This window comes from Ruditapes philippinarum, unplaced genomic scaffold (assembly GCF_026571515.1).
Source record: "Ruditapes philippinarum isolate M1 unplaced genomic scaffold, ASM2657151v2 ctg4904_1_1_1_1, whole genome shotgun sequence".
Taxonomy (NCBI): Eukaryota; Metazoa; Mollusca; class Bivalvia; order Venerida; family Veneridae; genus Ruditapes; species Ruditapes philippinarum.
Genome location: NW_026858366.1, coordinates 1,312 through 15,645, shown reverse-complemented (window position 1 = coordinate 15,645; position 14,334 = coordinate 1,312). Strand labels below are relative to the sequence as shown.

The 14,334-nt window shown below is 32.4% G+C and overlaps 1 protein-coding gene across 1 annotated transcript in view; it reads right to left on the bottom strand.

Moving 5' to 3' along the window:
- LOC132752966 (alpha-1,6-mannosylglycoprotein 6-beta-N-acetylglucosaminyltransferase A-like) overlaps positions 1-13,848 on the bottom strand; it is a gene marked incomplete at its 5' end in the record, with an annotated part of 34,234 nt that extends 20,386 nt beyond the window's left edge. Inside the window, 8 exon segments of the mRNA XM_060743381.1 lie at positions 6,685-6,787; positions 7,564-7,630; positions 8,343-8,513; positions 9,451-9,528; positions 10,037-10,126; positions 10,610-10,692; positions 11,369-11,515; positions 13,749-13,848. Of these exon segments, the coding sequence (XP_060599364.1) occupies positions 6,685-6,787; positions 7,564-7,630; positions 8,343-8,513; positions 9,451-9,528; positions 10,037-10,126; positions 10,610-10,692; positions 11,369-11,515; positions 13,749-13,848 (839 nt within the window).
- Between the last annotated feature and the right edge of the window lie 486 nt (positions 13,849-14,334).

Sequence of the window (14,334 nt, the reverse complement as noted above, 5' to 3'; positions counted from 1 at the left end):
AACAAACTAGGTAGACACTCTCTAGAAGATGTTTCATGCCAAATATCTTAGCTCTAGCTCTTAGGGTTGTTTAAAAGAAGATATTTAAAGATTTTTCTTTCGGTTGCCATGGCAACCAGAGTTCTGCATGGAATTAAATTCTTTGAACAATTTTTAAAGGTGATCACCAAAGGAACATTCCTGTGAAGTTTGGATGAAATTGGCTCAGTGGTTTATGAGGAGATGTCATTTAAAGCAAAAGTTTACGGACGGACGACGGACGGACGGACGGACGGACGCCGGACGAAAAGCGATCACAAAAGCTCACCCTGTCACTTTGTGACAGGTGAGCTAAAAACAAACTAGCATGTAGGTAAAATAGTTACCGCACTATACATTTGTAAATAGGTGTGTATAGTATTTTCATACACTGGTGGCCATTTAAAAACCTTGATCGCTATGCTTCGTCAGTTTTCAAATCACCCACCCACATCTGAAAATACTATGCAGACATATTCCTCGTATGGTAACTGTATGTATTACATCTTGCTTCACAATCAAACTAAAATAAATTCTGTTCAAATATTGAACTCAGCCACTAAATCAAATTGCCCAAAATATTTTTCAGAGGACCATATATAAAGAACCCTTAGTGTTTGAAATTATTTTTTGTCCAATAGGATTGCTGTACATGTATTTCAAATGAATAGTAACACATTTACTTTGGTAAATCTGCTAACTGTTAATCAATCTAGTATATCGACTGTTTACTAAAATTTAAAACATTAAGCTGGTTAAAATTTATTAGTACAAATGTATGTATTTAAAAATTTAAATCGGCTGTGCGGCTGTCCTGCGCCTGGACAATTAAATTTTGTAAATACGTAATAATAAACTTTTGCCTATACTTAAAAACTGTATCTGATCAGGGATAGGGAGTCCGAACTGAATTAAAAATTCACATGCTGTTAATAGTCTATTTTGGAAGTAAAAATTCATACACTGCGAAAGTAATACATAATATGTTAATAGTCTATTTAGGAAGTAAAAATTCATACATGGAGTAATAAATACATGGTACGTGAGTTAGATCGTTACCTTGACAACATTGCAACATTTAGCATCACACCGATAGTTTGGACAAAGTCAGACACACACATGTTCAATCAGTTCTAACCCGTCTCTAGAGACCAGGCCAGCGGGGAAAATGGTTTTAGTAGAAAGGTGGTCTTAAAAATGATTTTTCATAGGCAGTTATTATTAATCCAGTACAGTGTAAAATTTAGTGCCAAAATGAATGTTTTAAAAACTAAAACAATCATCAGCTACAATATTATTTTAACTTTCTTCAAAACTTGAAACAAAATTGTGGACATTAAAAATGAAAAATAGAACCAAAAAGACAACAAAATAACACAAAATATTAAACACAACAACATAACAAAAATTTAAGTTTTTTAAAGAAACCTTTATCCTGCTGGACACAATATTGTTTAGTCTTTGCCACCCAGCATAAAACCAGACCAGCCTGACCATCAATGCAGTGTAACCAGGCTCTATACTGTTGGCAGCTCAATTTTTGTATTATAATATTGAAATCCCTTAAACTTTGAATGGCCTGTTCCAAATTTAAACCTAAATGAATTCTTTAATTCTAACTCCACAAATGTTCAAAAGCCTAAAAAAAAAAAAAAAATTTGAACTTCTTACAATTTGATCTTACTTTAATCAAAGAGATATGCCAAAGATAATGTAATTAAGAAATATACTCTGATGTATTTTTGTGTAATTCTTAGCCCGATTTGAGTAAACGCTTTTCAATTTTTGGTAATTTTTTCACAAAATAATTATTCTGTAAAAACCGACTGAGTGATTGATTTGAAATTTTGCACTTGGGTTATTGGTCTAGACCTACATTCAAATTGAACACTTATCTCAAAATAATTTTTCCTGGTGCGTCATGTTAAAGGCCGTAAATTAAATTCCGTAGTGGAATCCCTTCAAACTTTGAACGATACTTTTTTTAAAATTCAGAACTGAGACAATACATCACTCAAGTCCAGCAGGATAAAGGTCAGATAAACCTGACTGAAGTAGAACGTGATAAATATTTACATATGATAGGAAAAAATCACGGAAAATTTAAAACTTAAAGATTTGAAAAGGGTGGGACATATCTTTTGGCATTCCAAAAAACATATCAACAAAAGCAGTTGTAACAGTATAGTATACATGTAACAAGATTTCACACACATTAATAAGAGGATCATATCCAGGGTTTCCAAAAGCAAAACTGCCGTAACTTGTTACTTTAAACTAACCCCACTAAATATAAGAGATGGACTTGTCCATTTTTCAATCTTGACTAAACCATTTATCAATTTTATGGATATTTTTTTTCTTTTCAAAATATGTTCTGAATGAATTGCAAACAGTGCGGGCTGATCTTGGTCTGCACTGGTTGCATGGATAGAATCTGTTCGCGCCAGCAGGCTTAGGGTTAAAATGTACCCAGTTTTTTTACACATTAATTTGTCACTTTAGTGCAGGAACAGGTTAACTCCTATTAAAATCTGATAAGTAGTTAATCCGTTAGGCTGCTTCCTCATCATGTTTCTTTTCACTTCTTTTGATAATTTCCCAATGTACATTTGAATTGCATGTTGTTATTTCTAACTTTGAAACTTAAGTAAATAGCCCCCTAGAATGATCTTATCTGGCTCTTTGCACTGCACATTCCAATATTTGCAATTCGCAAAACGTGCAAATGACCGTACGGGTTACTGGCCGATATGAAAAACAGTGCGTATCGGGTAAACTGAGTACACAATACTGAATAGTATTCTGAACATCGCCACGGTTTAAAATACATATATAATGTAGCATCTACACAGACAAAGTTTCACAGGCTATAAAACAGGGACATTCCTAGTTTAACTGGGTATACTTTCAACTCTATATAGTACTTTGGAAATATCTGTATCAGCAAAAAAATCTTAAATTTGCAAAAATTAGCAAAACAAATCCCTTGTGAGAATTTCTGATTATTCAGTGCCTTTTTTTATACTGATCTCCCTCAACCTCAAAATTAGAAGATCCATATTCCAAAACAGGGCAAGTTCATTTTACAAATTTAGTGGGGTTTGAGGTAATCTTTGAAATTTCAATTAATCTAAAAAACAAAACAAACTTGTTACGACAGCATTGCCATGAAAACCCTACAATATCGTGAAATATAGCAAAAAAAAAGGTCCCTTGCAAGACCACATTCTTACATCACCTTGAAATTATTCTGTAAAAAATAAGCGTATACTAAATTATCATGAGTAATTTTTTTTCCAAAAGAAAACATTTATATCACATTTTGTATGTCTTTAATCAGAATAGTAAGGCAAACCTCTTATAAGCTTATTTTCATGTTCTTAACAATCTGATCTTTTAAATCTCTCAAAAAGGACAAAGTTCCTTTGATGTTTTAGGTGAAGTTAGCTCTTTCAATTTTACAGTATGGGACTAAGGTCCTTTGATCTCCTTTTTATTATCTTACAGGCAGAATGAGGTCATTCAAACTTGGCTGATTTAATCACTTCAGTAGATTTAAGCTTTATAAAGCTCAAAAGTGGACTATGTTCTTTCTAATGAGCTTCTCCAATCTTTTAGACTGAGCTTTTTATGCTCTTAGACAGACTGAGCTTTTTGAGCTTTTATGCTCCAATAAAGATTAAGCTTTTTAAGCTCTAAGACAGACTGATCTTTTACAGCTTCTTCGATAGACTGAGCTTTCTATGCTCTTACACAAACTGAGCTTTTTAAGCCCTTATATAGACAGAGCTTTTTATGCTCTTAGACTGAGGTTTTTAAGCTCTTAGATAAAAACTTAGCTTTTATGCTCTTAGTAAGTCTGAGCTTTTTAACCTCTAAGACAGACTGAGTGTTTCAACCTCTAAGATAGACTGAGCTTTTTATACTCTAAGACAGACTGAGCTTTTAACCGCTAAGACAGACTGAGCTTTTTATGCTCTAAGACAGACAGAGCTTTTTAACCTCTAAGACAGACTGAGTGTTTCAACCTCTAAGATAGACTGAGCTTTTTATACTCTAAGACAGACTGAGCTTTTAACCGCTAAGACAGACTGAGCTTTTTATGCTCTAAGACAGACAGAGCTTTTTAACCTCTAAGACAGACTGAGCTTTTTAACCTCTAAGACAGACTGAGCTTTTTATACTCTAAGACAGACTGAGCTTTTTAACCTCTAAGACAGACTGAGGGTTTTAACCTCTAAGAGTGTTTTAACCTCTAAGACAGACGGAGCTTTTTAACCTCTAAGAGTGTTTTAACCTCTAAGACAGACTGAGCTTTTTATGCTCTAAGACAGACTGAGCTTTTTAACCTCTCAGACAAACTGAGCTTTTTATGCTCTAATACAGACTGCGTGTTTCAACCTCTAAGACAGACTGAGCTTTTTAACCTCTAAGACAGACTAAGCTTTTTAAAGTGTTTAGACAGACTGAGCATTTTAACCTCTAAGACAGACTGAGCTTTTTAACCTCTAAGACAGACTAAGCTTTTTAAAGTGTTAAGACAGACTGAGCATTTTAACCTCTAAGACAGACTGAGCTTTTTATGCTCTAAGACAGACTGAGTGTTTCAACCTCTAAGACAGACTGAGTGTTTCAACCTCTAAGACAGACTGAGCTTTTTAACCTCTCAGACAAACTGAGCTTTTTATGCTCTAAGACAGACTGAGTGTTTCAACCTCTAAGACAGACTGAGCTTTTTAACCTCTAAGACAGACTAAGCTTTTTAAAGTGTTTAGACAGACTGAGCATTTTAACCTCTAAGACAGACTGAGCTTTTTAACCTCTCAGACAAACTGAGTTTTTTATGCTCTAAGACAGACTGAGTGTTTCAACCTCTAAGACAGACTGAGCTTTTTAACCTCTAAGACAGACTAAGCTTTTTAAAGTGTTAAGACAGACTGAGCTTTTTATGCTCTAAGACAGACTGAGTGTTTCAACCTCTCAGACAAACTGAGCTTTTTATGCTCTAAGACAGACTGAGTGTTTCAACCTCTAAGACAGACTGAGCATTTTAAGTGTTTAGACAGACAGAGGGTTTTAACCTCTAAGACAGACTGAGCTTTTTAACCTCTAAGACAGACTGAGCTTTTTAAGTGTTTAGACAGACTGAGCATTTTAACCTCTAAGGCAGACTGAGCTTTTTATGCTCTAAGAGACAGACTGAGTGTTTTCAACCTCTAAGACAGACTGAGCTTTTTTAAAAGTTTAGACAGACAGAGGGTTTTAACCTCTAAGACAGACTGAGCTTTTTAACCTCTAAGACAGACTGAGCTTTTTTAAAAATTTAGACAGACTGAGCATTTTAACCTCTAAGGCAGACTGAGCTTTTTATGCTCTAAGACAGACTGAGTGTTTCAACCTCTAAGACAGACTGAGCTTTTTAACCTCTAAGACAGACTGAGCTTTTTAAAGTGTTTAGACAGACTGAGCATTTTAAGCTCTTAGACAGACTGAGCTTTTAATGCTCTTACAGACAAAGATATTTTTAAGCTCATGAATAGCTCTTTGTCGCTCTTGATCTTTTAAGATCTCAAGACCAAATAATGTGTCCACAATTATTGTCAAGCACCAAAAAGCGTACCAGATTACAATAATCTTGACTTGCTAAATAACCACTTTATTTATTACTCATAGTCTAATGTCATGAATGACGGTTACTGTTTTGGTTTTTATTTTTCCTATATTAATTAGGATAAGCTGACATTGGCTTCTATGGTAATTGAGCCACGTCACGACAAAACCAACTTAGTGTGTTTGCCACCAGCATGGATCCAGACCAGCCTGCGCATCCGCGCAGTCTGATCAGGATCCATGCTGTTCGCTTTCAGTTTCTCTTCTTGTAATTGGCTGGTCTGGATTCATGCTGGTCGCAAACCCACCATGTTGGTTATGTCATGGCACGGCTCAATTATAATAAAAATACTCTGACAAACGAACAGGTAAGAACATTTAATACAAGGGGAACATTTGACATTCTTCCTCGAAAAGAAAAACAACAAACAAAAAAAACTGTAAATAAATGGTAATAGGCAAAAGAAATGAAATAAAAAAAAATGTACAAAAATATAATTCCATCAGGACCTACAATTTTACTTTAACACATTACAATTATATATTTGTAGCACTGATTTTACAGATTAGAAAATTCTTACAATTTTATTATTTGTACATGATTGTAAACATGTACATAATTTCTGTAAATTTATATTTTATGCTTTTTCAATTTTGGACAGGTTTATCAAACTGTTATATATATAAAATATTGTTGACAGGTTATATATGTTTGGCCGTGTCTAAAAGGTTATTTGCTATATAAGATCAGGTAATATAAACCTGAAACTGTTAAAACAGAGGTCATAATTATAACCTGTCAAAAAATCTTAATAATTATCTTATCATATATATGTGCACTTAAAACTCAACATATCTTCACTCAGTTTGCAATTTTCGAGTAATTTTGTAGTCATAAATGCTTCCAAGGATCACACTTCATCCGTTGTTTTTTTTTTTTTTTAATCATAGAACAACAGGTTAGGACAAAATTTCTTTTCCGAAATCATCAGGGAAGTTGCTTTTCAAAGTCTTAGCCACCTATATACATAACAAAAGAAAATGCTAAAATACCTGCTAAGCTGGTCAGTTTCACTTGTAATGGTCAGTTGATGGCCAAGTACATACAGGGCTGTAATTAAATCTGACCACTGCACTAGTTCACCTAACGGTCCACCTGTAAGTAAACAACAAAGATCATAGTGCCATGCAACTTTAAATACCCACGGCCATTATCAAGCGGATAAGAGGTGTGTCAAAGACAACTATTTTTATTGGTTGCCTCATGATTTCATATGGCGATTATAACCAATCAAACCGTTCGTTCTATACAATGTTTGGTATTTCAGACAAAATTGCAGCAACCAATTAAATTCAGCTAAGAAATGTTCAATATCAAAAATGTATATGAAGAATATAAATTTTGTTAATGCGATTTCATTGGTCAATATATTATGCACCTGTTGCTGTATACCGACGATAATTGATTCATTTTATACATGTCTTGATAACACATTAATCAGCCGTGAATACCCGACTATGAGTACAATGAAACTGCTCATTTAAGAATATTATTCATGAAATACTATAAAACTACAAGTTTGTAACAACGTTTCATCCTTATAAAACTTCTTATAAACATTTTTTACTACATTATATTGCCAGTTTTTTCCCCCCATACTTTAAGAATGGTGTTGTTAACAAACAAATTGAGAAAAATGCATCGTTTTGACTCAAAATAGGAATTTTACGTAATAGGCCAGGTATTCATGTGAAATTTTTTTTTAATCCAAGGAGAAATGAGAGTTATGTATAATTTACTTTGTTTTATCGCATATCATTTATCAATATGGAAGCAAGCATCCATTATTGTTTCTGTTTACCTTTTAATTTTCAATTTTTTTTACCATTTTCCGGTATAAGTTATAAAAACAAAAATACAATGCTGATTACCTTTGAACTGCATTTCAGCAAATTTCCATCCAGACTGCTTTGAGAGTAATCCTAAATGAACCAAAATCTGAAAAAATGGACCTAAATGATAAAATATGTCCTAAAATTATGATAACCTATATGCAAAAACTATAGAAGAGCACGCATGTATGCAACTGTAAGAACTAACTCATTTGCTACAAAAACATGTTGCAATAACCTTAGGTTATATAGATTTCATTTTTTGTTCAACTGTTTATGAAGCTTAACTCTTATAGACACTCTCAAATCCATTTCTGGAACCAACCGGAGTACTGAGCAATATGTGTCACGTGAACAACAGCTTGCCATTGACAGGGTTTGAACCCACACGGCTAGATATCTTTAGGTTACTAATCTGACCCATTAACCATTTGGCCACAATGTCACTTAATGTGCTATTATTTGTCTTGCATGCTATTATTTGTTTTGCATCACGACTCTTTTCGTTTTTGTATATACACCCCCACCCCACTCCCAGCATCTTGTCATGTTATTAATTAATACATGCCTTTTAAAATTTCTGTTTGACAGTAACTGTTGTGAACAAAATTTAATAACACTTACACAGACATATTTTAACCTTGATATATCACCATTTCTTGATCAACTGTACTACTCTATATTAAGTACAGTTTTCAAATTTACAAATATTTCAAATAAGCATAAACAATTAGTATTTATGGTTTATATTTGATGACAAAAAAGGTCAATCAACCTATATATATCTAAAAAACATTGAGAGAAAAAAAACAACAAACCTTTTTTGGTTTTCTTTTTGATAAATCTTGTTTACGAGCTAAATTTTTTATTGCCTCCTCCCACCTGGGCCAGATGCGTTTGATCCTCATACGTATCCATGCGTAGCCTTGCCGCTCATTAGGGTCCTTCAATAGCTGCATCAACCCATCCAGGTCCGTTGTTATATTAGCCTGTTGTAACAAAAAAATTATCATAATTCATTTATCTTTATTAGATTTAAAGGTTTTTAATAAACCCTATTGAATTGTTTAATATTGCTGAGTAATATTTACATAACAATGACTCTTTTAAAAGGGTTTTTCATTGCATTCATAATTAACTAAGCTATAAAGCCACTTTGATACAGTTTTGGGATATTTTCAAAGTTAGAAAAAAACACACAAATATGTCACATACACTAACAGATGCATTGTAATTTTGCATTGGTATGGTCAAGATGGTCCAAGTATTAATAATTTCTGTATACTAATAACAAAGTTATAGTAAAAACAGTGAAATTTCATTGCATTGGTATGGTCAAGTTGGTCCAAGTATTTATAATTTTTGTATACTTATAACAAAGTTTTTCCACCAATCATAGTAAAGACAGTGAAATTTCAATAGTTACCCCTTCAAGGTCAAGGTCATTTAAAGGTCAAAGTTAGTTTGATCTTGATCTCCATAAAGGTCCTAAAGAATGTTGTGTCTAAATATGAAGACAATTCAATCATAAATAACAAATTTTTCTAGCCAGTTACAGCACAACAAAGGCAAAATTCAATAATTTATGATGTCAGTCTGATCAACTCATAGAACATTCCAAAGTGTTGTTGTATCCAAGTATAAAGACAATTCATTAATCAACAATTATGCCACTTTGGTACATTTTTGGTTAAAAATGTGCATACATGTAATTATGTTAAACTTAGTATCAGTTATGAAACATAATTATACAGTTGCAATGTGATATTGTTTTGAAGTGCCAAATTTCAATTAATACCGGTTCCTCAGATGGGACGGGACGAGACAGAGTGATTCTTATATAGCCCCTACCCCGCAAAATGTTTGGCGAGGGTATAATAAAGGATAAACTCTTATCCTGGTCACATAACCTAAATCTATACTTACAGATCTCATGTCAAATATATCATGTGTTGGTACAAGACTGGAACCATGCCATGCTGACCTAGGGCACCAGCCTTCAATCTATAAATAAATGTCATAATCTATAAATAGATGTCATAATACATAGATTTCATAATATATAAATGTTAAAATCTATAAATAAAAAAAAGATCTTTAAATAAAAAGGCATGATCTATAAACATATGTGATGATATATAAATAGAAATAAATGTTATGAACAATGAGAAGTTATATTTTTATCAATTTCAATGTATGTAAATCAAAAACTGTTCAAAAATGGGGTTTTCCTACCTAATCTGTGAGTTTCACAATTTATAACTTCAAGGGACACTACCATTCAACATGTCCACATTTATATTTCATACACCTACATACTGGTATTTAACATACATTAAAGCAACACCATGAAGTTGTGACAGTAAGATTTTAGCTGCATATTCCAAAATATGTTAACTCTATTGAACATAAAAAAGCAAAAAATGAGTTAAGTTCTATGCACAATAACTACAACCAAATAATGATAAATTTGTCAAAAATAAAGAATTTGGAAAAGTTTTAAACCACTCACCTCACTAAGGTACATTATAAACGAGCACGCTGAGCCGTCCACGCCGTATGAAGCATAGCACGGATCTGACTTCCACATCTGTTTCATCCACTAAAATTAAAAAAAATAAAATAAAATCATTCACCATTTCTTTAATTATTAATTATAAGAAGGTTTAGTTGTTGTGTTTTCTTTGTTCAAAGTTGCTTTAAATTCCACTTTGTTTCTATACTTTACAATTGGGTTAATTAATTTTACTTAGTTTTTGTACTGAATAATTGGATTTAATTGCTTTGGTTTCTATGTTGACTGTTGAGTAAATTTTCACTATGAAACACTATATGTTTAAGATATAAACTGGTTACATGGAACTTAGTAGAGTTTACCAAGGTACATGCACTTAATGAAGTGTTGAGACTGCAGACTGTAGGACTTCAGTGTGATGGCCAAAGTTAAGGTTTTATGACAAACAATCCAATAAAAAGACAGATGATGAATGGTTCAGTCCCGACTGAAAGATGGATAAGTCCATTTTTAGATATTGGTGGTGGTAAGGGTGAAAATAAATCAAGTAAAAAGAGAAGAGGGATCTACCTCTATTTTTCCTTGACATTTTGGATAAAGCTGTTTTTCTTTGTCAGATAATCTACACTTTTCAGGTTCTCCCTGTAGTAAATCTAAAAAATCAAGTTTTCAAAAATTTCAAACTTTGAAACTATAATACATCAATCCTAAAATACAATTCAATACAACACTTAACAAACAATTAAACAGCTGTCAAAAATCTGTCAATGGCTGTAAATAAATCATTGAATTTTGTAAAATATTGACAGTTTCATGACAAATAATGACATTGTAAAATGAATGAATCACGCCAATTATTGCTTGTAATAGACTTTAATATGCCTAAAGTAAAAGAGTCCTATAGTTATGTCATTGGTATAAACAGGGCCAAGTTGTTGTTTCCTTGAGCAAGAAACTTTACACTAATTGCTCAGTACTGGTTGGTTCCAGGAACGGGTTCGAAAATGCGTTTATGAGCTAATAGCTTCCTGCACAATCAAACTAAAATCAATTCTGTATAAACCAAATTGTGGTATAATTTCATCACTACTGGCTATGAGGTTTAGGCGGACTTAGGAGTTTTGTTCAATAAAAATGTTTATAACAGAGTGTGATCAAAATTACACCTTTATTTTGTGCTTTGGCAAACTAAAAACTGTAGACAAATCTAATATTTATCCTAACTGACCATGACTACAACCAAAATAATCTGAAAAAAATTTCTGACAACTATTTGTTCAGATTTAGTGTCATATCACCAACTATAGTATAAATTTAGTGTTGTCATACCTTCAGCTAGTAATGAGTGTTGTTTATCGGTTTCACCTGGCTTCGCTAGAATGGAGCTAATATTGGCAGTAATGTTTAATTCATGTTCTACTTTGTCCAACCTTTGTAAAATGTTTTCCAATAAAACTGCCATTGTCTTCTTGAGATCTGAAAAAAACATTCAAACTGGAATTGATTTCATTCTTCCAAAGCCATTCCCAATAACTTTTTTCTGTTTAGTCTTTTAAAAGAATAAATAAATAAATTAATAAAAAAATCTTTGACACACATATTGTTTTGTCTGGTTTAACACCGATTTTAACACATTTTTGTTATATCTCGCCAGTCTGTCCTTCAAGCTGTTTTTGTTTTTTGTTTTTAAAGAGAACTACATAGAGGAAATTTGTTTGTTTTGCATGCAAGACTGACATATATTTCAATGAGTGAACACCAGATGCAATATTTTATAATATGGAAACTAGAATAGCTGGTGTTCAGGAATGAAATATATTTCAATCTTATTATGTAAAACAAATAAATTTTCTTTTTATTTCATGCTTTATATGTTATTTTAAGTACAAATTTTTCACTGATTTTCTGCATATGACGTTATCACATAATGAAGTCACATCACCAATTTTGAAATATAGTTCTGTTAAATTTCTCTAATTTTGTTACATTCTTAATATGATGTACGATGACATCGGCTGTCTTTTCCTAAAGAAGCAAAATTTACGTATGATGGCATTTATTATTGCATTATTATTCCATTTAGTTATGAATATTCTTTTCATCCGCATTTAGATATTATAAGTCTGGCTACAGTGAAAATTATCTTTCATAAATTTCACTAGTGGTTTATCAGAATATATAATCATCTGATAGATGTATTTTTATTGTATTGTACAGTACAAATGTAGCAGAATATTTCAGAGAATCAATAGCTAATCAAGGAAATGAAAGGTAAAAGTAATTAAAGGCGCATACTCATTTAGATTTGAAAGTTTGTTTGTTTGTTTGTTTCATTTTACGCCTTTTCCCAACAGTATTTCAGTCATATAGGCGGGTAGTTTCCTAACCATCGTTCCTGGAGAGTTACACCAGTACTACCTTCCTCCATGCTAAACTACCAAAGCATCTCCGGGGATCAAACCCACGCCAAAGAGGTAATTGGATTAGAAGTCATTGACTCTAACCCCTCAACCACGATTTAAAAAATCCAGAACATACGGTATACCAAACTGCTGGAACCAAAAGTTATTCCCCTTTGTCACCGGTCAGGCTAGTCTAGACTTATGTTCAGTCTAACTGGGCCTTATATTTGTTCAGGTAGCTCAATTTTTGTATTTTAAAGGGATTCCACTGCAAATTTTTGACATGACAGGACTGGAAATATTTTCCCCAAAATTTGTGTTCCATTTGATGTCAGTCTTGACAAATATTTGTGTACAACTTTTCTATATTTAGATATTGAAACCCCTTTAACTTTGAATGGTCTGTTCCAAAATAAAAGCAGACCAAATCCATGCAGGTTAAGAGTTCCTTCCATCTATCAATCAATTCAGAGACATGAATTTTTTATGAAAATGGATCAATCTTCCCTAATTGGTGATACAATTCTTTTAAATAATTTAAAAGGTTAACTTCTCCGAAAGACATGAATAATTAAATATACACTATCAGATCAAACAAACATGTAGCCTACATTTTTCTTAAGTGTACGCAAGTGTATGGCAATGCAATTTCCTTACATAAGTATTTATAATACTGGTAAAAGCTTGAGGTTACACTTGAAACTATTAAAATTCCATATTAAACAGGAAAACAACGAAAACAACAAAAGTCAATGTCATCCCTGAAAAATATTTAGCAAGTCAGATTCTTTAAAAAAAAATCATATAAAAAAGTCAGTACCTCCTGTTAAAATTATATTAATTCAGTTTATCCATTTGATTTTTTGAGATGCACAAAAAGTACAGTGAAACCTGTACACTAACTCTCCCCTTCCCTCCTCCTACCCCACATGCTACAAAAACGACTCAGAGTGCTACTAAATGTAGCAACCCAGCTAATTTTTTTTCTCCAATTTTAAAATGTTATTTTATACAACAGTCATTAGAGGTTCTCATAACTGTTTCACTTTTTAAAATACCTTGAAAAATAAAAAAGTTATGACCGTTTGAAATAATCTTAAAACCGCAATTTAATTGAAAATTTCCGCAATATATAATATGAAAAAAAAAATCTTATGAACGTGTCACCGCAAAATGAAATAATATGTCATTTTCCAAACAGTAAAAATGCCAACTTTTTAACTGTGTAAAAGGCACCTCCTCAGATTTGTTTTTCTTAAGATGTTTGAAACAAGGGCATTGTATAAATTATTTCCATGGAAACCTACCGTAAGCTGTAAATCTCCCTGCATAAGGACCGTCCACAACACCTTCATTGTCACGTGCTAATGCTCGGATATATTGTTCACTTAGTTTAATCACTTCCGACTGAAAAATATAAAACAAAATTATTTACTTTGTACAAAATGAAATAAAAGGTAAAATATATTTCTGGAAGATCATAATAATACAATAGGAAACACAAAATTTCCCACTCAAAAATTCTAACATTTCAAGAATATAAAACTTTATCAGTTCACAAAAATGTAATTTTGTGATTTTTTTTCCAATAAATCATGCATTTACAAGTCACAGAAAATACTTTTATGGATTCAATTAAATTTGTACCAATGAAAAAGAAACAGTATGGTCAAAATCACAACCAGGGATGAAGCTTGGTCTAAATTTATGTGTAGGCTAACTTCTAAGGGGGTTGGTGAGCATGCATCCTAAAGAAAAGATATGCTTAAAGTTTTGACATATATTTAGAACAAGAGCCATGTCAACATGGCCATCCCCCGCCGAATGTGTTTGCTCATTGGAAGAATGTATATGTAGTAGAGCGGAATAATTCCATTTTAAGAGGTCTTTTGG